At 45.9% G+C, this 26,592-nt stretch overlaps 1 protein-coding gene across 1 annotated transcript in view; it reads left to right on the forward strand.

Annotated features, from left to right (window-relative positions):
• Positions 1–26,592, forward strand: part of GRIP2 (glutamate receptor interacting protein 2) — an 80,948-nt gene that overhangs the window by 22,281 nt on the left and 32,075 nt on the right. Inside the window, exons 3-14 of the mRNA XM_059480018.1 lie at positions 2,355–2,490; positions 3,261–3,406; positions 6,177–6,263; positions 6,531–6,606; positions 7,391–7,536; positions 12,730–12,877; positions 14,648–14,817; positions 18,529–18,654; positions 19,287–19,439; positions 19,661–19,847; positions 25,464–25,609; positions 26,232–26,312. Coding sequence (XP_059336001.1) covers positions 2,355–2,490; positions 3,261–3,406; positions 6,177–6,263; positions 6,531–6,606; positions 7,391–7,536; positions 12,730–12,877; positions 14,648–14,817; positions 18,529–18,654; positions 19,287–19,439; positions 19,661–19,847; positions 25,464–25,609; positions 26,232–26,312 — 1,602 coding nt within the window. The remainder of the gene's footprint in view (positions 1–2,354; positions 2,491–3,260; positions 3,407–6,176; positions 6,264–6,530; positions 6,607–7,390; positions 7,537–12,729; positions 12,878–14,647; positions 14,818–18,528; positions 18,655–19,286; positions 19,440–19,660; positions 19,848–25,463; positions 25,610–26,231; positions 26,313–26,592) is intronic.

A 26,592-nucleotide genomic window follows, 5' to 3' on the forward strand; every position in this document is an offset into this window, starting at 1 on the left:
GAGGGAAAAATTCAGGTGTGCTCTTCCTGCCCTGGGATGCAAAATCCAATCATATATGCCAGTAGAAGAAATCAAAATCTGCCCATATATGGTGCTTAAAGACTATATCTGGCACGACTAGATCCTCTACACTTTAAGGACTAGCTCACTTTTACTGTGTGGGTCTGTGACAGTGGCAGTAGATTTATAGAAGGATGGGTCAAAATTCCTTGTGACTGACCTTGATTGGTTGATCTCAGGGATCTGCCTTTTTTTGAAGCAGTAATTTCTCCTTGAACCCATAACAATGGGTAATTGCACTCTGGGAGTCCTCATTTTAAACACTTATCAAGGATCAAAATTAAACCTCGTTGAAAAGCTAATAATCTCCCCTTGTGGCACCATCTGTGTTGATCAGTCATGTCTGTAGTTGAGAGGAAATTTGCAGGATGGTGCTGGATGTTGTTCTTTCCAGCACGGTGGTGAGCCCCCCCAAGGTTGTGGCAGTCCCTGGGCTCCTGGGTTGGTGAATTGAAAATTAACTTACTGCAGCTGGCAAGGGATCAAAACTGAGTTTAAAGAGCAGAAGTATTATGGACCTGACATTTTTACAAGGAGCTGCCAGTGCCACATTAAATGGGTGCCCAGCAGTGCCTAAACGTCTGCCAGACTGGAGCTGGATTGCAAAGAGGTTCCCTACTCACGTTAATCAAGTGCACAGATTATTCTTGGAGGTGCTTTACAAAACAGGTAGTGCATGGCAGGGCTCTAAGTGAGCTGCAATTTCTGGTGTCCTGGTGGCTTTGAACAGGAGCAAAGTGCTGGTGATGAGGCACCACAGTGCCAATAGATCCTGTGTTTTGGATGGATGGAGAAGGCCCTGCACCAGCATGGATCTTCTGTGTCAATATGCTGTTTAAGGGGCCCTGCCTTGGTCTGGAAGTCAGAGTGCAAGAGGTTTCAAATGTTTCCTCTCCAAACAGAGCATCTCATTTAAGCCTGGTAAGGTTTACTGTGTAAACAAGCACCTGGGCCATTTGCAACATGGGGTTTTTGTCCACATCTGTGGGGCTGCTGTTTGTTGTGTGCTGCCAGTGCCCATCACACCCTTCTCCTCACAGACTTGGAGAAAGGCACCCTGTGTGAGGGTGACAGGTTTCCTCCTGTAAAATCATGGAAGATTTCAGTACACTGAGGTAGTGGAGATGGATGGATAATGCTATGGACGAATTATGTAAAAGCTTCTGAGAGGAGGCTCTGACAAGGTGTGGATGTTGTCCTATTTGCCCCCCTTTGATCAGAGAGTGAGGTCTGTTGTATGCAGCATTGTAGAGCTGCCTTTTGCCAAGTCTTTGAAGCTCTTGGTCTTTTCCTTAGGCCAGGATTGATTGTCCTGCTCAGTTACTGCCCTTTCCATGCCAAATCCAAGCTGGAATGATTAAGGAACTCTGTTTTTGTAAAATCCAGACATGATCTGTGATGAAATCAAAACTAATACTGGGTTGGGCTTATATATATAGGTGCTGGACTGACAGGAGTGTTGTCTTGGACTAGAAGAGGTAAAATGTGCAGTGCCTGCAGCACCCAGAGAAGCAGAACTGGTGCAGCAGGTGCGGGGTGGGCATCCCCTGGACCTGGTGGCAGATAGTGCATGTGGAGCAGGTCATGGTGTCAAAGTGACTCATGTCTTCAATTCCAGCTACAGATGAGCTGGTAGGAGGGAGCTTGACTTGGACTAGTGCAGATAGGTGAGCAAATTGCTGTGAGTGAAGGTCATGCCTCCCCCTCCATCCCCTGATGATGGCAGGATCTCACCCCTCTCCACATTGTGTTCTGTATGTCCCAGCTATACTGATGTCCCATGATAGTTTTTTTATCACAGTATTTTAAGATCCACCCTGTTTGGTCCATCCAGTCAGCTACTGCAGGTCCACATCTCCTGGACCTGGCTGCAGGAGCATCCTTCTCCTGTGTAACTGTGACCACCTGACAGCTCTGTTGATGCCCTCCCCACTCTTTATCAAATATAGTTCCTGAGGTGGTCTCCCTGAACCATTGCTGAGCTCCCATCACCCTGGTTTTAAATTTTTCTACTGCCTCCAGCACCTTGAAACACAAGGCTTTTACTCTCTCATAAGCCCATATTGCTCTGCCTTGTTTTCCTTGGTTCTGCCTGCCAGACCTGCATGCAAACATTGCAGTGGGTCTACCAGGACACACTTCTGTTTTGCAGCTTAACTTCAAATGAACAGAGGCTTTTTCTTCATGCTAGGTGTTCAAATCTACTTTCCCACTACCTGTAGGAAAAGGGTGTCCTTGGGACTGGGGGAATGTGCCTTCCACTGAGTTGTTTTTCTTTATTCCCAATCTTTCAGAGGAGTTCAGAGGGGTCACAATCGTGGAGCTGATTAAGAAAGAAGGAAGCACCCTTGGCTTAACCATTTCAGGGGGCACAGACAAAGATGGAAAGCCAAGAGTCTCCAATCTGAGGCCAGGGGGACTGGCTGCAAGGTGAGAAATGGAAATGGGGTGCAGAAAGCACAGCAGGAATGGAGAGGAATAGTTACATTTTCCAGCTACTGAATGAATAGAGTTATAATTAAAGTAGTTGGCACCCAAGACCATTTTTTCAAGTGCCCCAGAATGCAAAGTTGTTGCTTCAGGAAGCAGAACATGTTCTATTTTGAGTTATTTCCTATGCTCTGTACAATTATGCTCTGAAATTTTTTTGTAGGGATATTTGTGGTTCTGTGAAATTAGGCAGCCTTGTCAGGAGAGCTGCATGGTACAATACATCTTGATCAAGCTAAGTGGTTTAATATTGTATCTGTTCTGAATACTGAGTGTATAAGTAACATTATTGGCTCAGAAAAGAAATGGGTAAAGAAAGGCTCCAAGAAGCAGGAAAAAGGAAAGAGTAATTGAACAATTTTGCAGAAAACAGGCAAAAGGAAAGATGTTTTCTCTTTCCCTGCTGGATTTTTTTCAGACAGCTCTTGGTGTGCTTTTCTTTGACTGATTGCTCTACATGAATGGGAACTGAGCAACAGCAGAGAGGTTGTGAATACATACACTGCAATTGTTGTGTACGTACAGATCTGAGCACTTGCCACCAGGAAAGATAGATGGCTTCAATTCTAGCACTTCCCTCTGATAGCAGACACATGCAATCAGACAGCAGAGATCAGTCCAGCATTGCTGGGCTTGTTCAGAAAGTCCTACAGTTACCAGCCAGCTGGAGACTTTGTGCTACCACTGCTTTTTATTTTATTTCTTTGCAGGAGTGACCAGCTGAACGTGGGGGATTACATCAAGTCCGTGAATGGCATTAACCTGACCAAGCTGCGGCACGATGAGATCATCAGCCTGCTGAAGAACGTGGGCGAGAGGGTGGTGCTGGAAGTGGAGTATGAGCTCCCTCCGGCCGGTGGGTGCCTCTCAGACAATGCTGCTCTCTCTTCTTGGCTGCCTTTTGTCCTGGGGTGCAGCTGGACTTGCTTGTGCAGAGGTGCCGTGGCCAAGGCAGTGTCCAGGGGCGTTTTGCCGTTGCCTTCCCCTGCTCTTGCGGGCGGTGGAGGCTGCTGAGCTCTGTGCAGTCGGAGCAGAGCACTTTTTCCAGCACAGTGGGTGCCTGCTCATGCACACTGGCAGGGGATGGCTGATTAGCTCTGTCTTGCCTCGGAGTGACTCGACAGCACAGGCCAATCTGCCTCCTGATGCTGCTTCAGCTTCTCATTTTCCCTTTTGGAGTGTGGCTGCAAGAGTTTTAATTCAGTCTTAAACATGTATTACCAGATGCCCTTTTCTGAACCGTGGCAAGTGCTGTTAGTCCTCAGGATTCTTTGAAGTGTTATGTGTTTTTAGAAGGGAAACTGAAGCAATCTGCTTTCCAGCTAAGGGGCTTTGGCGGAAGATGGCAAGCCCAAATAACAGGGTTTATGTCCTGTCATGGGAGACTGTATGCTCTTGCCCCCATTTGTTTTGATGATTGATGTTCCTGGTCAGAACAAATTCCTCGATACAGCTTCTCATCACAGTCTTTCAATTGTGAATACAATCCCCCAGTTATTCCTCATTCATTTACCCAGATCAATCAGACAATGACTGGGCAGAAGAAATAGAACAACTAAAAATAAAACGACAGGAAAAACAAAACTAATGAAATCTAACATTTTGCCCCAGATAAGAAGATATTTTACACTTCAGAGCTCTGCTGTATCTGCTGCCTTTAGATGAAAAGTATTGAATATAGAAATGACAGTGTAAAGCCCAAAAGAATAAAATCTAATCTGGAGTGCATGAATCTGTATCCATCACTCCCCTCTCTTCTGCTCTACATGTTAGTGAGTTTTTGCATACACATCTGGTAAAGCCAGCTGTGGCTCAAGTCTTCCATGTCCTCATTCTCCCTGGAGATGACCACTCAACCTTTCTCCTTATTCTCTGTGATATTCCTCATGAGGAATCTGATAAACTGAATTTGCCAGCCAAGGAGTGGTGCCAGCTCAATCAGTAGCAGCAATGCAAGATGTCCTCAGCTTTAAATGAGCAGGAAAAGCACAGAGATAGTGATTTCTCTCCAGTGAGATTATTGGGGCAGTTTATTGATGGTCCAAAAAAAGAAACGTTGCAAAATACAGGGAATTGTCAATTATTGCCTGATTCCAATTCATTGTGGGCTTTTATCTGCTGTGAGGGTTTGTTATCGCTGTGTATGCTCACCATCCCCCTACCTCTCTCTTTCCCTGGGCAAAGAACAGAAATACAGTGCAATTCAATAACTTGTGCTTGTGGGTTTGACTTTTTCTCCCCACTCTGTAATTTCCTGCTTTGAAAGGGATCTTGCAAGTCCAAATCTAGTTTTCAGGCTACTGTGTCCTATCATCTCTTTCTTAAATAAACCAAACCCTGTGTTAACACTGGCTTAGGTTTTCCACCTCCCACTGATCTTATGAGAGGCTGTTGCAGCACTTCATACTTCAATGCTTAGGACAGAAATTGGATGGCTTCTGAACTCATTTGTGGATACTTTATACCCTTTTCTTGGTATTTGAGCATCACCCCTTGGCTGGGAGCCTTGAGCACTCCCTTCTGGAGTATTTCTAGGCTGTGTCCCTGTTAGCTGTCTGTGCACAGCAGTAGGAGCAAAGTGGGGACAGTGTTTGGACCTTTATTTGGCCTCACTGTAGCTGGTCCCCAGGGCTGTTTGCCTGCAGGCAGTATCATGCCTCCGTTGCATGTCTTTTGGGTTAGCTTAAGGGCTGGGCTAAGCCTAATTTGGCTGCAGGTTGCAAGCCCTCAGGGTGCTTGGCAGAAGGGTGAGTGTGGTCAGTGAGGAGATTTGCTTTGAAATTCTCCTCCTGAGCCAAGGGCAATGGCAGTGTGGATGTGCCTAGGGCACCCTTCTTCTCCAAGTCAATTTCTTGGTCTTTTTTTCCAGATTATCCTTGTGGCTATTCCTGGCACTTGGTTTGAAAATTAGGAATTTTCAGAGTGGACCAGGCTGAAATGTCACGTGCAGTTCTGGGTAGAGAAGACTGGGAAATTGTCCCATATTCACTGCAGTAGTGCAATAAATCATTAGCTAGTAGGGGACATCAAGAGGTGGAAACCATTTCTTTCTTTTTGTCTTTACTTTGTACATTTTGTATTTTGTACAAATAGTACTGTGTATTTAACATAAAAATACTGAATTGCCCCAAGGATCAGTTTAAAGGATTCACTTAATCTTTTTTAAAATCCAAAATATGAGAGGTAAGGGAAAGAAACCAAATTTATGCATTGAGGATTTGGGATTTTCATTTTCTTTAAGGTCAGCTGGTGACTTGATTCCTTATGCTGCTCCTGTTTTTTTAATAAGTTCTATCTGTGGCAGAAGCTTTTGAGAAAAGCAGAATGCATTAAAGCCAGTTGATAAACGAGATGGTTTTACTTGAATGTCAGGGTATTAACCACGACAAATTTGAGGGGAGATGCACAACACTGAGCTGGTGAAATCATCCTAATACCTGATGTTGGCTCTGATAAAGGTTCATGTGTCCAGGTTGGGCTCTTTTTGCTTCCAAGCAGGGAAAATAAAATATGGGTTTTGGGCTGGACTTTAATTTCAGTGTTGTTTGGATGAATTTTGATACTGTTTTGCACTGTGGTTGGAAAGGTTTAACTGGGGTAACTGGGTCTTTCTCTCTTCCTTTTAGTGCCAGAAAGCAGTGCTGGCATTATTCCCAAGACCATTGAAGTGTCCCTCTACAAGGAAGGCAACAGCTTTGGCTTTGTGCTGAGAGGTTAGTAGCTTCTCCAGTAAAAAGCAGAAGCAGAGGTGGAAAGTGGGAAAAGTAAGAAGGTGAATGACAAAAACCTCAGCTAAGCAGTCAAAGCATGTCCTGGAGAGGATCCCCTGCTGCCTCTAAGGACTGCTGGCTGTCTAATCTAGGGCAGTGATTTTGCTGGCAGGCTGTGTCGGCTGTTGTGTGATAAATGTCTCTTTCTCAGTGCTCTCACTCAGACTTTCAGTCCTCTGGTGACTTACGGCTTTCCTGCTTTCGTTACAGGGGGAGCCCATGAAGACTGGCACAAGTCCAGGCCACTGGTGCTCACCTATGTGAGGCCAGGCGGCCCTGCAGACAGGTACTGCTCCTCCACATTGCCTTCACAGGACACACAGCAGCTGTCCCTGAATGTGTCCCCTTCCTGTCCTCCTGCTGGTGCCCCCTGAGGCTTCTCATGCTGGTGGTGTGCAGTGCCAGCAGTGTTGCGGTGCCTGTGCTGTGAGGGGAGGTGGGCACGGCGCTCCCAGGCTGGCACGGTGCACATGTTGGAGTTAAAGGCAGAAACTGCTCCTGCAGAGGCAGCCCCTTCATTGGCCCTGTGCAGCTGAATTGCTGATGCTGTGTTGGAAAGCAGGAGCCAGTCTATCTATTCTTGTGCTCATAATTTAATGTGATGGGCCTGGTACTATAAATAACCCAGACTACTGTCCAAGGAGTGTTCTTCCATCCTACAGGATGAGAGTAATTGACTTCCTAATATGTGTATGTATGTATATACACACACACATACATATGTGTACACACACAAATAAAATATGTTCGTATATTTACAAATAGATAATACAGATATACAGCAAATATAGATATAGAAATATAGATATATTTATAAATATAGATGTTTTATAAATATATATAGATTATTTATATCAAATAAAATATGTTCATATATTTACAAATAGATAATACAGATATACAGCAAATTTATAGATAGATATAGATATAGATATATTTATAAATATAGATATTTTATAAATAGATATAGATTATTTATATCAGTATAAATAAATACATATACATACATAAAGAAGGGAATTTATGTATATACATACATAAAGAAGGGAATTGCCTTTGGCTTCTTACAGGGAAGGGTCCTTGAAAATTGGGGACAGGCTGCTGAGTGTGGATGGGATCCCTCTGCACAGCATGACCCACGCTGATGCCCTCAACATCCTGCGGCAGTGCAGCCAGGAGGCACTTTTCCAGATCGAGTATGATGTGACCATCATGGGTAAGGACAAGATGGTTGTGATGGGGTTTTTTTCTCTGACTGCCTAGGAAGTATGTGAGACTAGAGACAGTAATTGGGATACTCAGTTTCAGTGGAAAAATTGCTGAGCAATGTGCTGCCAGCATGGATGTAGGGGGTAAAGTTCAGCACTGGCTTTGTTAAATGCATTTGAAATGCCCTTCTGCAGGGATGTGTCTTGATAGGAATGATGAGTGGCTTTAGAGGAGAGGGCAAAAGGGGATTTTCTAATGTAGGCAGGGAGGGCACAGGAGAAGCCAGAGCTAAAGGGGGCTGGAGTGCTCTGCCAGCACTGCAAATAGCACTATTAAATGTGAGCAGAGGAGTGAGCTGCATGCAGGCAGACTTGCTGTGGCCTTGGTTCTGAATTTTGACCCCGCTTAATTCTGGAGCTTCCTTTTCTAAGAAATGTTATTTCAGATCTTCTTCTGAAATAAATGAGGGGTGATCAAATGCTTGACCCCAAATAAGACAGAATTTACTGGAGGACAGAGGATGAGTATTTCTAAAGAGCATTTTACACAGTTTGAGGGTTTGGTGGGTTGGTGGTTGTTTATTCTTTTTTTTTTTTTTTTTTTTCTCTTTTGTTTTGGTTTTTAAATTTAATTTTAAATTTCAAGCCCTGGGAAAGGGTTTATTATTAGCTACTGTAAAGTCATTTTGAGCTGGCTTTGTGACACACAGCTGTTACTGCAGGGAGCGTTGTTAATGAGTTTAGGGTTACCACAGAATTTGAAGCTGTGCTGGTTCTGGAAGCTTGTTGAGCTGTGTAGTAGGTTGTGTTGTTTCATATCCATCTCCAGAGGGGTTTGTGCCTCCCTGGAGCCATGAGCTTAAAACCTGACTTGGAGCAAATACCGCCATGGAGGTGATTTGTTGTCTAGGTGTTTCTTCTTGGGTAGCTCTCTCACCTAAAACTGCGAGGGTTGAGTGAACTTGGAGGGACAGCAGAGTTTTATACAGTGGCTCTCCATCTTGTGTTGCTAATCTGTGGATCAGAACTAGATACTTCCCAAAAATGTAAAACCTGCCCCTTTCTTAGATCATTTTTGCCTAGAGACTGCTCTCTGCAACCATGTAAAGGAATATATTTGCCCTGCTTTCTTTTAAGGCAAGATGATACAGAACATGTTGCTTACAACAATCTCTGCAGAGAGTTTTGCCAGGCAGCAGCTAATAATTGCAGTGGGAGATGAGTACATTGTCCCCAGTTCACAACTATTACAGCCTCTGGAAGAGGATGAGGGAAGGGAAGAGCTGGTGCTGAGTGTGGTCTGGTGATATTTTCAGCCTAAAGGAAGGAGTCTTAATTCCCATTTTGAAAACCTGGTGGGGGGCTGGGCACACCACAATGAGGTGGCGCTTGTCCTCTTCATCATCAGGAAAATAGAGGTTTTTATATGGTGCTCACTCTCTGCTGCAGCTGTATGTGCTGGGGTGGTGTGGGCTGACCCTTGAGGAGGGAAAGTTGTTTTTCTGCATCTGCCCTTGGTGAGAGCCCAGGGTTGCTGTGGGGGAGTGTTGAATCATGGCATTCCCCAGCTGTCTCTGTGGTTTTCCAGCCAAAATTGAGCACTGGGGATGATCTGCATGGGGCCAGCCCTGCTCTTGGTGTGAGGGATGGGGCAGCTGCCTGCCATTGCCATGAGCATGCCCTGCCTGCAGGGATTTCACCAGGGAGGCCAGTGTGGGATGGGACCATGGCAGGCTTTTTGTCAGGTTGGCTAAGATTTCTCGAGGCCACTGAAGGAATTAAAATAATCTGCTATTTCCATTTTGAGTGCCAACTGCCCATGGACCCTCCAGGGGCATTGGGAAAATCTCTGCCCTTTGCTGATGCCAGATGATCTTTGCAATGAACAGATGCTTTCCCATGGCTGAACTTTATCTTATGGGCCTTTTGTAAAACAGGGGAGAATGCAAAAAAAAAAAAAAAAAAAAAACCAACAAAAAAAACCCAACAACAACAACAAAAAAAACCCTAAAAATCCACCTCAAGTAAACTGACCAGCCAGAAAATGGTATTTGAATAGTTTGTAAATAATCTGTGTGTGCCATGTACCAGGGATCTGGGCTGCAAGCCCTTAGGGTTGACTCATGAAGGAGGGAAGGTTGCTGCCAGAGATGATGGATGAGCAAAGCAGTTTGCTGTGTCATTTTCCTCCTCTCCCTTCCCCTGGCTGCCTCTCCACCCATTCAGTTTTAGGCTGAAGATTTTTAAGCCTGTAGAGCCCTCCTGCTGGCAGAGTGGAGGGATGGTAGTGTCCCACAGGTGGGTGACTTGTCAGTGTCTGCCGAGCAGTGGCAGAGGAGGGCCAGCCTGAAGAGGGGCCCAGGAAATCAAATGCCTCCATGAGCCTGTAAAACTGCAGGGGACAAGAGCTGGTGGGCTGTGTCAGGAAGGGGGTAGTTGCTGACTTTGGTTCTTCTAGGAGTTTTTGGTTTATTTTGTTTGCATTTGTAAGGGATGTCCCTTTCCCTTTCCTTCCCCCTTCCCCTTTCCTCTTTTCCCTTTTCCCTTTCCTCTCTCCCATTTCCTCTTCCCCCTTTCCCTTCTTCTCATTTTTCCTTTTCTTTTCCATTTCCCTTCTTCTCATTGTCTATTCCCTCCTCTCTCCCAAAGTGCATTACAGCAGGAAAAATTCATCCCCTACCATTACACTTGGCTTGTTCCCCAAGCAATTGCACTTTCTAGGCTGGTTACAGGAGCCATTCCTCCTTACAGAGGTGAGCAAAGCCAAATGAAGTTCAGAAACCTAGTGCAAGAATGAAACTCCCCCCACAGTACTACCTTAAAAAGAAGCTGCTGAGAGAAAGATCTAGAAAACACCTGCCAGGCCCCTGTTTTGAGTGATGGGGTGATCACCTTTCCCATATCTTCAGCACTGGGGTGAGTGAGAACCTGGAGCAGGCTCTGTTCCCCTTGTATCCATCACAATATTGCTGGGTACCTTGCAGGTGTATGGGTGTGAGCAGGTGTTGCACAGCCCTTTGTGTCCTCCTGGGAGGCTGTAACTGTGCATGATGGTGCAGAAACACCTCCTGGTGCCAGTGCAACAATGCCAATTGACTCCTTGCAGTGAAGTTATCTCATGGCCTGCTCTGTCCCTTCTGTGTTTATTTTAAAATTAGCTCGAGTGTAATAGCTCCATGTTAATCACACCTCACAAATATTGCTGGATTGCTGACTCCTGACTTTTGATTTGAGACAAATCTTCTCCTAGAATAATTAATAGAGGCTTGGCTGGTATTTCCTCAATGAATGCCTCTATAAAATGGATTTGGAGCAATTCTTGTCTGTGATGGAGATGAGAATTAAAAGGGACAGTGAAGTGGCCCATGCTATGTGTGGCAGGAGGAGTGACCATGGACTGGAGGCGGGGCTGTGGTTTCCTACAGCCTCAGTAATAACCCTGGTCCTGAGGTCCTGAGGCTCTTTCTTCTCACCATCATGCTGAGACCTCTTTGGGAAGAATTTTGCAAAGCTGAGCAGCTTGGATACTGGGTAAACTGGAGAGGAGGAGGTGTTTTCCTTGCAAAGAAAGGTCCAATGGTCCAGCAGGACCTTTTTATTTTCCTTATCTTCTTCCCTTCAGGTGGAGGGACATAAATCCATGTCCTTCTTCAGAGGACATGTGCTGGACATACACAAAAAACTGGCTGCAAAACTGACACATACCTGGTGTTTGCAGTCGGAAGAGATCCTCAGTCTCTTGGTGCTTCCTTTGCTAACAAATGCTTAAGTGCACCTTCTGCAGCTTTAGCTGGGTGCTTTGTGTATCTTTTGATTAAACTGGGACTGTGCTTTTTACCAGACTTGCTGATCTCCCCAGTGGTCCTTTTCATCAGAGAATAAACAAGTGTTTTATGTGAAGCCTGCATAACCTTTAATGTGGCTCATTCCTCCTGCTTCCTCCCCTGTGAAAAATGGCACTGTGAGTAGACCAGAGCCTGAGCATCCCTTGGCTGATCCCCAAGGTGAATTTCCAAGGTAAATTTCTATCTCCAGAGACTAAGTATCTTGAACAAATCTCAGAAAAGACCTTGCTGCAGCTTAGCTTCCCAGATCTGCATTAAAGTTCCCGTTTATCAGAGAGCAAGAATGAGCCATGCATCAGGTTTGGAGCCAAGTAGCATCAGCATTTTTAGTGGAGCGTATCTTTGGAAGGGAAAGGCCTTAATATGAATAATTAAGGGTTGAGGAGGCATCAGGTACTTAGAGGGCTCTGCAGGCCTTTTCTTTGAAGCGATGGGTCTTCATGAGTGCTTTCATGGGGGCTGTCACCTGCACATGGGAGTGCTGCTTATTGGATGTCTGATGGTGATAATACATTTTTGAATCCCACCTCTTTGTGATGGCTTTAGGTAATCTGGAAGCAAAGGTGTGTAACAGAGCTGGAGGGAATTTCTGTCTAATCAGCCAGAAACACAGGCTTTCTTTGTCCTCCCCCTTCCTCAGAAGAGATGGATAGGTTTGGTGGAGGCTTATGCTAACAGGTGCAATTTCGTAGGAGTTTCATAGTCTAACTTACAGCATCTATTAAGCTTATTGCAGAGATGCATCTTTTAAAAATGAGTTGCCCCTGTATTGTCTGATGGGAGAGGAGGCTGTTGTGAGCAGGGGGTTGTCAGTACTGTGTCTGCTCCCACTGTCACACTGGAGCAGCTCAAACAAGCAGTTGAGGTGGTATTTTGAAGGTGATGCTGAAGCACAGAGGAGTTGGTTGGCTTGTCATCAGCCATGGAACTTCTGAGTACTTCAGATAGTGGGATCCTGTATCCATATGCCTTTTCATTTTAGTTTGTTTGGGAAAAAGCCAATAACAATGATGTCCTTATGATCTTCCTTTTTTGTGCTTATAACACCATTGATGTGACTGTTGCAGGACCTTTGAGCAATCTATTCCTCAATATTGCTATTTAATCCAAAATAAAAAGAGAGTTCTTTCCATGAGTGAATTGTTGTAATACTCTTCATTATCATGTAGATTTTGTGCAGAGACAATTTTTCTTCTTGAGTGTTCTTCTTTGTTAACTCACCATGTGACTTGGACCATAGATGTCCAAGCTAAAGATTTGCTGCTTCACATGGCAAGTCAGCACTGGCCAACCCCTGCATTTAGAGATGGAAATGGCTGTATGAAAAGTGTCTTCAGGTGCTCTCTTGTTTTGCAGATACTGTAGCCAATGCTTCTGGTCCTTTACTAGTCGAAATAGCAAAGACTCCAGGGTCCACGCTGGGAATCACGCTGACCACAGCCATGCACCGCAACAAGCAGGTCATTGTCATCGACAAGATCAAGCCCGCCAGCGTGGTGGACAGGTACAGATCTGCACAGGTTGCTAGCTCTGCTTTTCCTTTCTCTGCTGCTTTTTTCTCTCCTTGTTAGTTATAAACTATTCTTCTCAGTCTTGCCTTGAAATCTTCCATGTCCATGTGTTCTTAGCAGTGTTTGTGCTAAAAATATCTGACCCACCAGCAGTGGGCGCTCCTCACCAGGAGTGCAGGTAACTCAGTGCATGTGGGAGCTGAGCTTTAGAAACCTCAAGTGTGACTGTGCTGGAGCTGGGAAATGGCTAAAGCCTGTTAAGGAAGCTTCTGTCTGGAGCCTTTTCCTCCTGGACAAGGCAGGAAATCCTTTACATGGGGATGCACAGACAGGCTGCTGTGCAGCACTAGCTGTGTTCAGCTGTGTTGCTGAGCTGAACTCCTGGCTCCCAGGATGTAAGTATACTGCTGGGTGAGCCCTTAGACATCCAGACTTACAAACTTGAAAGATTTTTTGTGAAGCCACCAGCAACACTGACTCAAAGATGAATATGTTGGTTTTGCACAGCCTGGTTTTTGGCACCAGGGGGTGCCACAGCAGTGGCTTCTGTGAGAAGCTGCTGGAAGCTTCCACCATGTCCAGCAAAGCCAATCCCTGATGGCTCTGAAGATGGACATGCTGCTGGCCAGGGCTGGGCCAAGTAGAGATGGTGGTAACACCTCTGTGATAGCATACTTCAGAAGAAAACCAAAAGGAAGTTTTGCGCGCAGTGTTAATTCCAGCTAGAGAAGAGGAGAAGGGGAGAATATGTGAGGGAAACAACATTGAGACCCCACGGGCAGTGGAGAAGGAGGGGCAGGAGGTGCTGCAGGTGCCAGAGCTGAGATTCCTCTGCAGGCTGTGGTGAGACCATGGTGGGGCAGCTGAGTCCCTGCAGGGGATCCACAGGGATGCAGAGATCCACCCCCAGCTCATGGGGATCCACAAGGATGCAGAGATCCACCCACAGCCCCTGGGGGAGCTGCCCATGCTGGAGTGGGTGGATGCCTGGAGGAGGCTGGGATCCAGTGGCAGACCCAGTGGAGAGAGGGGACCCTGCTTCCAGGCAGGAGCAGCCTGTCCTTGGAGGACTGCACCCATGGAAGGGTGACCCATGCTGCAGCAGTTTTGGGAGGGCTGTGTGCCCATGGGGGGAATTCACATTGCATCAGGTGTGGTAGGACTGCTGCTGGTGAGATGGAACCGTGTTGGAGAAGTTCACTGAGAATTGGCTCTGTGGGAGGGACCCCACAGTCTCACAGGGGAAAAACTCCTCTCCCTGTGCAGTGGAAGAAAACTTCAGGTGATGAACTGACCAAAACCCGCACCTCTCTCTTCCTGCACTGTCAGGGGAAGAAAAGGTGTTTTAATGGCTCCTACTTCTCATTATTCTCTGATTTTGTTAGTAATGGACTCACTTTGTGCTTTGAAGTTGAGCCTGTTTTAGCCTTGGAGTGTTTTTTCTCAGTCATTATCTTAACTCATGAACCCTTTGTTTAATTTTTTTTTTTCTCTCCTCTGCCCAGCTGTGGAAGGGAAGGGTGAGTGAGTGGCTGTTGTGGGTGCCTGGCATTGGGCCAGTGTTGGAGGAGTTGACAACCATCCTAGCTGGGTAATGCTTGAACCTGAGCTTCAAATTGGAATGAAAAAAAATTATATATGAAAAGAAATTAACAAGAATTTGAACACTAAATTGCAGTTGAATTTTGTGTGTATTCCCCTTTCTGAAAGGACGTGGATTTTGGCTGTGTATGTAATTACCTCTCCTGCTGTTCCCTTTGCAGGTGTGGTGCATTGCACGTTGGTGACCACATTCTCTCCATTGATGGCACAAGCACAGAGCACTGCTCCTTATTAGAGGCAACTCAGCTTTTAGCTGCCACTTCTGAAAATGTCAAGCTGGAGATATTACCTGTTCACCAAAGCAGGCTGCCTTTGAAGCCTCCAGAAACAGGTGTGTCTTCTGTGCCTACACTGTTGGTCACTCTCAAAACTCACTTTAGGTCCCTACAAGGGGTTCTTGCTTTTTAGTGCTGGCAACAGATTCCAAAGAGAGACATCTGTAGAGGAAAAAAGAATGGATGTTTTGATGAAATGTATGTGATTAGACGATGTTCTTCAAGGATGTGAATAGGAAAAGAGGCAACATCTGAACATCTGTGCTTGAATAGGGAAATGGGAGATGGGAATCCCAGGGTTTTGCAGTTCTGAGTACTGTGCAAGCCACTTCCTTAGTGCCTCAGATAAGAGACTTGATAGGGAGGGAGGAAAACAACCTTGCTGCTGGCAGATATATTTCCAAGCTCAGTTTTTATTTTCTGATTCCTTTGTAAGGAATTGAAAGGTGAGGTTTGGAAAAGATGTGTTCAGTAGCTGGACAGGGTCCTGATGAACTGCCAAAGCTGGAATGCAAATGTTAATCTTTCAGACCAGCCTGCTTGAGAGGCAGCTGTGTCTGGGCAGCCAGGGGTAGAGTGAGCCCATCTGTAGCTGCTGGTTTCCACCACCCATACAAAAGAAATACCAAGGAAGTAAATTCTGGCTGCAGTAAGATCAAGCCCAAAATGCCTGTAAAATGTCATTAGAAATTCACCCTGGTGAGCATTCTTGTTGCCCACTGTTAGTTCCTCTCTCCACATGAGAAGCTGTCTCAGGCTTGCCTATAAATTTCATTGTGGCCATGGCCTCAGTATTAGTGTATTTATTGCAGCTCTTGCCTGCAGTTTTGTTACACTCTGTACTGGCAGTCTTGTAATTCAGGTGTTTTGGGTGTGACTGTTCAGTACCAGTCCCTTTTCCCACCATTTTGAATCACTTGTCTCTCAGGGACATGCATTTTAATAAAATTGATGCACAGTAGCCCTGGGCACATCTGCTCTTTCCACTCTCTTCTAGGGAGGTTTGGGGAAAGGAAGAAAATATCTTATGGCCTTCCTTAAACTGATAAAGTGAAACTTAAAACCATCTCCATGTCTAGAAATAAATTCCTTAAATGTCCAGTCTAAATTGTGCGGAATTGAAGCAGTTTAACAAAGTGAATGGGTGACTTGACCTTTGTGCCCAAGAAAAAATGGAAAACTATAATCCTTTTTCAACAGCTGTTAAAATGAATTATTCTCCTCTTTCCATTAGTGTCCTGCTCCTAATTTTCTTGAGAATATGTGCATTGAGCAGCTGCTCAGGAGAAGGAGGCTCTGTGGAAGGACAGCTTGGTGTGATCAGAGCCTGTTCACCCAAACGCCATACACAGATCAGTTTGCTGTGGCAGAAATATAGAACACAAACTTAGGTCAACTATTGCAACACATGAGTATGAAAACTCAGGGATGTAACAATTGTTCCCATTTTTGATTAAGCTCTTTAATCCACATGAAGGATCACAGAGAAGGATGCTATGCCAACTCCACAGGCTGCTCTTTCTGAGTTTAGCAAATAAGAAGAGTGATGAAACATGGACTCTGCAAAAAAACTCTTGTGGTTGGCAAGAGAGTGGAGCCCAGGGAAAGAAGCTGAGGAGAGGATATTCGCAGATCCATCCCTGTTCAGCACTTGCATTACTGAGTCCTTTCAGCCTGTGAATGCATGGTGTTCATAATTCTATTTTTTAAAGTGGTTTCTAATGCAATCAGCATCTGGTTGGAGGAGATGGAGAGGGATCTGATGCTGGATCAGCTGCCATGTAAAAATATGGCCTAATGCTGAAGCATGGGATTTGTCAAACTGAGTTGGCTTTCTCTGTGGTTCTGGGGGCACTTGGAGAGTTTGTGGGAGGATTATGCCCTGCTCACAGGATCAATGGGGGCAGATGGTGCCCAGGAGCAGTGCTGGGATGGATGGGTTCCCTCAGGCAGGGATGATGTGTGAAAGATTGGGGAAGGCTGTTGTAGGGGTTTATTTACAGAATTGTCCAAAATGCCTCCTCTCCCTGAATTTGCTGACAGCTCTTTCAAAGGCACATTTTTTCTGTTGTTAATGTAAGCTAAGAATTAATAGACAAATGGGAGAGTTTTAGTTATTATAAGTGGATTAAATTATTTTGTATATATGCCCATAAGCTCTGTCCCCTATGTTCAAAGTGCATAATTTTATTAAGAACTTTTTGTTTTGTCTAGCTATAGCTATTTTGATTGTTGTTTTTAAAAGCTGCCTGGCTTAAAATTTACTTTTGAAAATACACAAAATCGAAACCCAAGAGCTGGAAGTGTATTTTTAAAAGCTTGATAGACTAAGTGTTAAACTCACTAAATGTTTAGCAAAGATTAAATATAATCACTATATTGTCTGGAAAATCTGACCTAAATGATTTAATGCCTGTGATACACAGAAAATGGATTTCTACTGTTCAAGGCACTAACAGATGACCTTTAGAGGAGAACTCTGGGTGGGCTCAGTAAACTAAATAAGTCCCTCTCTCAGGTTTGCACCCTAAGAAGGTTCTGATAGTGCCAGTGCTGGTGGCATTTCTGCCTAGTCAGAGGCCCCAGAGGGCAGGAGGAGATGTCATTCTTCATGGGAAGGTGCTGGCATGTCAGTGCAAGTGGCTGTGAGATGAAGAACCCTTGGATAATGTGTGGGTGTGGTGATGCTCTGCTGCGGGATGCTCTCCATACTAGCTGAAAAAAAGCTTGAAATCTTACTTGTTAGCCAGAAATTCCTCTTGGAGGAAAACAGATTCAGGCAGCATGGTACGGAGATTTGGAATAGAATACCTGGTGTTGGACAAGGAAAACCAAACTGACCCTGTGCTGCCTTGGGGAAAAAGGAGCATCAATGAGAACAGACAAGGGACCTGTGCCTGGGCACTGTTTGAGGCACTTCAGAAGAGACTTGTGGCTTTGTGGCTTGGTGTTGCAAAGCTGCAGTTCCTGGGCAGGGGTTTCCAGATGATGGATGTCACACTGCAACAGATTCTGCGAGCATGTGCTGGGGTTAGGGTTGAAGTTAAAGCAGTGCTGTGCCCTTGAACAGGCTCTGCCATGTTGGTGCTATGCTTTCATTTGCTGTTTGCCACAGCATTGGCATATTTCCTCTGCTGGTGCCCCCCTTAATTTAAGCAGTGGTGTACAAACCCCCTTTTGTTGTGGTGAGCTGGAGGTGGCTCTCTGCTTCTCCTGTCTTTCATCCATGTGTGCATCCCTGTGCAAGTGTAGCTGCTAAACTACTCAATGTTTATGCTAAAGTTAATGCTTAAGCCAAGCTAAGTGCTCACAGCACGTGGGGAAGGCATTGAGCCTTGTCACAGGGAGGGCAGCTCTGGAGCAAGGTGGGAAACAGCACAAGGAGGCTTCCCTGGTGCTGTCAGAGAGTGCTGATGGCCTCTGCAGGAAACTCCTGGCTGGATGGAGCTTCTGCACATCACACAACAGACTGCAAATGGCAATGACATGTGTGCACTGCCAGCACGGCTGAGTCAGGCTGGTGGCCCTGGATGCAGAGTTTATTGTGGGAAAGGGGTGGATTTCTGCCACTTTGCATCAAGTATCATGAGGTTACATGGGGTTGCATTTTTGCTGCTGATGCTTGACATGGTGTGGTTGGGTCCTGGCTTATTCAAAGTCAGTATAAAGCTCTTTTCTACAATCTCCTGGCTTATGGTTCTTACCTTTTCTTTCTCTCATTTCTCTTTCCTGCCTGTGGCAATTTTTGCTCCCCGGGATGCCATCAGTCAAGGTCCAGAAGAGTGACCACCATCACTGTTGGGACCCCTGTGTCAACTACTGTCACACCCACCACCCTGGACACTGCAAGACACCCACTTGGACCCAGACATCTGGACAGGATTACTGCAAATGTAACCTCAGTGCATGGCATTGCCCTCATCCTGCCCGTGTTCGTTCTTGTTGTGACCCTCCATTTCCTTAATATTCAGATCCATAGTGTGGCTTGTCACTTGTTTACTCCTCAGTCATCTAGTTCTGCTTCCAGAGCCCAGTGCTGAGGTGCAAAATCAGTATCTGCAGCCCAGCACACACAGATCTGGTAACTGAGACAAGAGGAGTGTGCTGGGCAGACCCATCCTGTTACCCCATGTTCCCATGGTTTCATACAGCAAAAATGAGTTTCTGTGGGACAGGGAAGAGTCTCTCTGGTGTTGTGTAGGAATGTGATACAACTCATCCAGCTCAGCCCTAGTGTCATACAACTTGTTAACAGCAGGATTATGGCAACTTCAAAACCTGCACTTCTTGTCAGGAGTGGGCTCTGTGCTGCCCCAGGTTTCTTGTCTTGTGGTAGTAAGATAGGGAAGAGGACACATTGCGCTGTGTCCAAACTGTTGGAAGCAAACATTCCTTGAGTCTTGCACCCTGGAGCTGGACAGGAGGAGCTGCTCCAAACCCATGAGGTGTTTGGTGACCCTGTTAGTGAGAGAACCACTGCTGCAGCCCCCTGTGCATGTCCCTAACACACTCTGTGTGTCCCCAGCTCTGGTGGCTGCCAACTTCTCGTCTCCCACCATGAACGCGCAGGGATTCCCGTGCCAGAACTCCAACACGCTACCTCGCAGCTCCCACCCCATGAGCCCCCGCACCACCATGCTGAGGAGGAGGCAGAAGAAGAAGGAGCACAAGAGCTCATGTAAGAGCAGTCCTGGGCCAGGCTGGGTTGGAGGGGACATGCACACTTGCCTCGCCATCCTTGTTGTCAATGGTTAGCTGGGGTAGAGCCTCTCATCTCAGCACTGTCAGTGCCTCCCTTGTCCTTGGTCACTGTCCCCACCACCACCGGACCAAGGTGTGGACCCAGGCTGTTACACTGACCGTGGCTGCCCTGACCTTCTGCTTCTCTTATCCTCTCAGTGTCGCTGGCCTCCAGCACGGTGGGTCCTGGCGGGCAGATAGTCCACACGGAGACGACAGAGGTGATCCTCAGGGGAGACCCTCTGAATGGCTTCGGACTTCAGCTCCAGGGAGGCATCTTTGCTACGGAAACTCTGTCTTCCCCACCTCTCGTCCGTTTTATTGAGCCTGACAGCCCGGCAGAGAGGTTAGAGACCTTGCCCTTGGATGCTGATGGTGCTGCTACTGAACATTTCATGGTTTGGTTTGTTTTCTCTCCTCAGAGGCTCATTTAGATATTTACTATCATCCTTGTAATATCTCCCATTCTTCACTGGGCATGGTTTACTGTCACTGACATTTCTGCACTCGTCGGCTGACCGCCCTCGCACCCCAGGTGAACGTCTTGGCACCAGGCTGCGGCTGGTCTGGGAGGAGGAGGAAGGGAGTGTGTGTCTGCGTGAGAGTGCCATTCCCATTCCCTTTCTTTCTTTTTTTTTTTAATTCCTCTTTGAAAGATTAACCTTTTGTATAGGTGCAAAAAGGGGAAAGGTCTAAACAAGTGGCCCCTGTGAAATGTTTTCTGACTGATTTCGTTGTAGCAGAGCCCTGCTGTATAAACTGGCCATAAAGACAAGGCTTTGAGCCTCAGAGACAGGGCTCTAGTTGAAGAGCAGGTAGGTGCTGTAGTTAATCCCTCCTGCTTTTGGCTGTGTAATGCTGGGGAAAGTGCAGAAGGGAGGAGCAGCATTAACTGCTCTCTGTCCCCCTCAGAACACTGGGAGCAGTGACTCCCCCAGTGTGGAGCCTCAGCCCTAGAGTTCAGCTGCTCCCAATGCTGGATTTAGAGTGCTGCTGGCTGGATTTAGAATCTGCTTGAGTGTCTGTGCACTACAATCTAGGTGTCTTCTGGTAAGGCTTTTGTTACTAAACACATCAAGTCCTAGCATGGCTTGATCTCTTCAGGGGTTTAAAGGAGAGATGATTTCTTTAGGCTGGAACTTAATGTCCCTGTGCTCATCTCTCTTCCCACCTTTGATTACCACTGTGGTCTGTCCTCCCTAAGGGTGCCAAAGGTGCAGCAATGTGGCAGTATTGGTGCCTGCTGCAGAACCTTTCTTGAAGAGATCTCTGATGGCCCCATCAGCATGTGCTGAAGGTTTGGTGCCTCCAAGCCAGCCCAGAAAAGCAGCACACGAGGGAATTGTAGACTCATATGGCAGGGAAAGAGTCTGCAAAATGAAATGCACGTGCTGTGCATTTCGTGTGCAAGTCTCTGTGTTGTAGCTTCTCTGGTCAGCCAATGCAGAGGCAAGGTGGAACAGGAGTACCTGGTGCTGGTGTCTGTGGGAGGACAGCGACAAGGGGCTGGCACAGGAGAGAGAGCTGTCTTGATGCATGTTAAAAGAGATTTTAAAAGCCTGCTATGCCTTTTGTTTGTTTGATTGTTTCCAAACAGGGTTTAAAAATTAAGGTGATGGTTTTATGGGTTTTTTTATCTTCTATTGTGGGTGAACTTGGTTCATGTTGTGAAGCACCAAATTCCTTTTATAAATCAGGCAGCAACAAAGCCTGCTGTCCCAGGGGACGAGAGAGATGTGCTGAAATCTGCCTGGCTTTGCTTTATCCTCTTGCCAAGCCTGGAGGAAAAGCAGTGAGTGGCAGGGCAGCCTTGGCTGGCTCTGATGTGTCACAGCCGCCGCTCGCCCCGCGCTGCCCGCCCGGCAGCGTTCACGCTCCTCTGGCTGCTGCTTCCTGGAGACTGGGAGCAATCCTCTCTGCATTTGCAGCCTGGATTTGATTTGGGGATTAAATCTCTGCTGTGCATTTCATTCTCTCCTAAATCATACTGCTCTTGCTAGCTGGCAGGAAAATGCAGTCTTTCCTCCCCATCTTGAAGTGATAAGTGCACTGGGTTTGCAGTGAAGTGAAAAAGGCAGTTTTATGTTTTTATTTCATTTTTTGTTTCTTGCTGTTTTACAAAGCTCTTTGGTCCATCATTCAAGATACATTATTCCCTCCTCTTCAGAGGTTCTGCTGTAGTTGCGGCCCAAGACATTAGAGCCCTTTTCATCCCCTATACCAGGCTGTGTTCCCAGCTGAGGCTGGGCTGTGCCCTTTCTTGTGCTGCAGTTTTTGCTCTCTGCCAAAAAGGTGAGCTCTGGGGATACAAGGATCAGGTTTAGCACCTTGGATCTGACCTGGATGTTCACACACTCTGCAAAATCTGTGGATCTGAATGTGCTGTTGTTCAGCACATGATCCTCGCTGGCTTTGTCCATCTGGATTGTTGTGGAGGAGCCTCCTCTGGGGTGCCCAGCAAGTGAGAGTACTACCAGGGAGGTGCATGACATCACCTCTTTTCAGGGATGTCAGGCTGCCTCACATTTATTATCTGCTTTGTGCTAGCTTGTACCAATAGATTTGATGGAAAAAATTCACACCTGCCTGACTTGTGATTTGTTTTACTGCAAATAGCCTCTAATAGACTTCCCTCCCAACCTGTTGTTTTGTTTCCAGGGTGCATGATTAAGCCTTTGGGTTCTGAACGAGACAGTGATTCAGCCCGTTATCAGCAGGGAGGGTAGAAGGGGAAGAAGCCTGACATCCCCTCTTGGCTACCTTGAAGCTCACAGCTTTTGTGTCCTTCCTCCTCCAGCTGTCATTGGCAGCAGAGGGAGAGTATCTGACTTCTCCATCCTGGTATCCAAAATCAATGCTTCCTGCTGAGCTACATGTTTTGTAGCTCTGCTCAGACACAGTTGTTTGATCATTGTGTTTCTGCCTTTTGGGTATGAATAGTTTGCAAAAGTGAAGTTTAGCAGCTGGCTGAAGCTGTCAGCAGAGCTTTGATCCATTAGGGGCTGAGACCCACCCACCAATGTGCAGGCACAGATGTGCACACACATACACAGATGTGCATGTCTGACCTGTGCAGGCTGGCTCAGGGGCATGGGAGGGCACAAGGGATGAGTTTCTGCATCCAGCAGTGTTGCCATGGTCACAGCTGCTCCCCCCACTGCTGAGTGACCATGCAGACATGGATGATGCTGAGTGAGCTCTTCAGTGTAATCCCGCCCAAGGCTTGAATATGTGCTGCTCTGTATCAAACAAGACACCTCCGCTGCTCTATTGCTGTCTTCAAGCCCAAGGAATGAGTCATGGCAAAATGCAAATCTGTTCTACCCCAGGGAGATATTCCCATCATGGACTCCAGCACATCCATAGTGCTGTCTTTCACTCCAGGAGATGCCTGTACTCCTTGCTTTCTGATTTTAAGACACTTATGCTCCCACAGTCTGAAAGCACTTTTTAGGTGCTGATGTTAGACTGAGCATTTCTGTGACAAATGCCTTCTCTTTGGAAAAACTGTCTGAAGATTCTTGTAGAATCCCATGGCAGAGCAAAGGAGAGCTCTGCAAGACCCTTGGCTCCCCAGGCTCCACTCCCAATGCAAGGACTCATCACAGGTGGATGTCTCTGGAATGATTCTGAAGGGTTAACAAGAGATGTCAGGCCTCCTTGTACTTGGCAGAGGAAGCCAGAAGGTTGTGGCATCACACCACAAACTTTTACAAACCTACAAGACCAGGCCTTAAACAGCTGTGATTAACTGAGGCTAATAATAAAAGAAATAAAATACCTCTGACCTAGCAGAGCTGTTGGCTGTAAAAGACTCCTCAGGCAAATGCACCTTGAGTGAAAAACCATGAGAAATGGCTGTTTTGGGAAAAGCAGCTCTGGTGGAAAAGCTGGCAAACATTTACCTTGATGCAGTGTAAAACTATCTTTTGAGCTCCCAGCCCCTGTGGCTGAAAGAGTGATGCTAAAGTGGATTGTGTCCCTGTGTGAACTCTAGATGACAGTGATGTCTGAGTGATGCAGCTGTTGATCCCTCCTTTGCAAAAGGTGCACTGCCAGGATAGCAAGAGACCTCTTGGTGGCAGAGGAGTCATCTCTGTTCTGCTCGGTGCCATCTTCATATTTATAAGCTGATATTTCTATGTGGCTGCATAGCCACAAGTCCAGTAAATGACTGTAATTAAACTTGATGTGATTTATTCACAAGGGTGGGTTCATTTATACATCATGGAGTTGTCTGTCCTAATCCAAGAATCCTTGAACAAACAGGTCTGAATTTGCATCTCATAAAGTAGCCAGCATTTTTCCATGGAGAGCATGAACTCTGGCAGAAGTGTGAATATGCCTTCCTACCAGTAAAATAACCTCCCTGGGCTCACTCCAAACTTGTTCATATCTCAGCTTTTGATGGGCCACTGCACAAGCTGTTGTGCTTGTTCATTTTCCTTGAATTCAGATGTGTGTACTTTTTCTTGATGCCTCGGCCTTTCATACACATCTTGTTGTTTGGACATGAATAACACAGCCAAGTGTCTGCTGCCTTTGATGCCTTTGTGTGCCTGGAAGCTGTGGTGCTGTTTTCTTACAACTGAATTGGGTGTGTGTGATGAAGAGTGACTGGAAGGTTTAGTAAAATCAAGCTGTCTTCTGTGAAGTATCTGTGAAAGAAAGGGGAAGACAAAGATGTGTTTGATCATTAACAGGAAGGGAATAAAGATTCTCTGGAGAAGACTTAAAACAAGATAACTAATGTCTTCTGGAGAATCTTTGTGGTAAAATAACTCCACATTTTGAGAGGAACCTTAGACTTGATGCCATAACCCTAAACCTCTGTTGGAGACTAGCTAATGTTAGTGATTGAAGACTGGTTTCCCAAGCTCTGATCTAGTGGACAGCCAGGTGATAAGTGGAAAGTCTAAAAAGATGTAGTTAAAGTGAACAAAACTGATAGATGAGAAGGGAGATGAGCATTTTCCCATGGTTGCAGGGAGCACTGCAGTCTTACTTTTGTAGAGCCATGGGCCAGCCCAGGTGGGAGCTGAGATAATGTGGGAGATGAGATAACTTAGAGGATCATCTTGCTGGTGTTGCAGTATATGTAAAAAAAAGGAGTGTGGGTGGATACTGAATGTAGGAATATGTGAAAAACACCTTGCTTATAAATGCAGGGGGTCCCAAGAGGCAAACTGTGCTGTAGCAGTACATCTCCAGCATAGCCTTGCCATCATGATCTCCTTCCAAAGTAAAAATCCTGCTGATCTCTGTTCCTGGAAAAAGGGGGTCTAAAGCAAGAGCCCCAAAGGGTCAGTTGTGGTTATATTGTCAGGTCATCAAACTGGAATAATATTGGCCTTTCAAGGCAGTTAAAAAGTATCACTGTGCATTTGGCTTCCAGAAATGCAATTAGAAGGGATAAATGATTATCTAATTTGCTGAGACATTTCGGTGAGTTTATTGGATTGTAGCTTCAGTATTTGCCATGAACTAAGCAGAGGAATCTGTGCAATTTTCAATGCCATTAGTTTGTGTTCCAGAGGGTGCAGGTGCATGGGAAGAGCGGTTTGTGGTTAGATTGGGAAGGAAGTCACATTCCCTTGTGTTTATCATTCTCATCTCTCAGCCATGGTGTTGATTATTAGAAAGGTGATGGTTTCTTTTTTCCCCCCTTGGTTGTTGCAAAAAATGTGACCAGAAATGGTTATTTAGGAGCAAAGTATGTTTGAACTTTAGAAACCAATAAAGGTTTGCCTCCTTGTGCCCTTCCAGGGACCCTGGGACAGTCACAGCAAAATGAGTTATTTTCTCTTTGGGGCCACCTCTGTAGAATATGTCAGTCCTTTGTGTGTCTTGTAACAGATTTGCCTGGCAAAAGTAACTCATGGCTGGTTGTGGGGTTGTTTTCTTCCTCCTTCCCTCTTTTTCCTTGTCTCCCTGTTCCCTCTTTTCCCACTGTGGACTGCAGGTGTGGCCTGCTGCAAGTAGGAGACCGAGTCCTTTCCATCAACGGCATCGCGACGGAGGACGGCACCATGGAGGAGGCCAACCAGCTGCTGCGCGACGCGGCGCTCACCAACAAAGTGGTGCTGGAGATCGAGTTCGACGTCGCAGGTGCGTTCCCAAAGGAGCTGCCGCTCCTCTCTGCCCATGGGGCTCTGCCAGGGCCTCTGCTGACCCACAGGAGGGAGAGTATTCAGCAGGCTCGGAGGAGTGAGAAACCCTGGGATGACGTTCTCCATTTCTTGTTGTACTCTAACGTGCACTGAGGTGGAGGGTTCTTCTGATCCTTTCATAAATGTTCTGTGGTCATTGCTTGGCTTAGATAAGCCTAAGGAGTAGATGAAGAGGACACACTTTAAATATTTGCTCATTAATAGGAATAATATTCATATTCATTTATGGCCTTGAAGCCAGGAGGGAGCCAAAGCTATAGGCTAGGGGTAAAGTGCAATTTTGTATTAAAAAAGATTTTTTTTTCTATTTACTTTGACAGAGCTGTTTCAGTTTTGAAATACAGTGTGATATGAGCACTTAACTTGATGTTCAGAGCATGTATTTTTAATGAGAATCCAAATTTCAACCTGAAGTCCACAGGGTCTCAGATAACCTTATTTGAACCAATAAAGCAGTGCTTTATGGGCTTGTTTTCTTGGTTCCAAAGAAACCATCCATGCAACTGAAAACTCTCTTTTTTCTTCTTATTTTCTTTTTTGTTTGTTTTTTTGCTTTATAGAGTCTGTCATACCCAGCAGCGGTACTTTCCACGTTAAATTGCCCAAGAAAAGAGGTGTAGAGCTTGGAATTACAATCAGCTGTAAGTATTGCTCAGGCTTGCAGTAGCAGTTGCAAGAGCCTCTCCTTTCTACACAGGCATTTTAGAGGGCTCGACAGAGAGATAAGATCATGTGGGGTTTCTGTGCACTCCAGTGCTCGTGATTTATCCCAGAATGAATCAGATGTGTGGCTCCTGCCTCCATGAGCTGGCAGCTGCAGAGAAAAGCAGTTGCATGAAGGGCTGGCACAAAGGATGTGTCTCAACTGGTCACTTGATCTGTGGTGCAGAATTATGTTATGTTATATGTAATACTATTTTT

Source organism: Ammospiza nelsoni, chromosome 11 (assembly GCF_027579445.1).
Source record: "Ammospiza nelsoni isolate bAmmNel1 chromosome 11, bAmmNel1.pri, whole genome shotgun sequence".
NCBI classification, from domain to species: Eukaryota; Metazoa; Chordata; class Aves; order Passeriformes; family Passerellidae; genus Ammospiza; species Ammospiza nelsoni.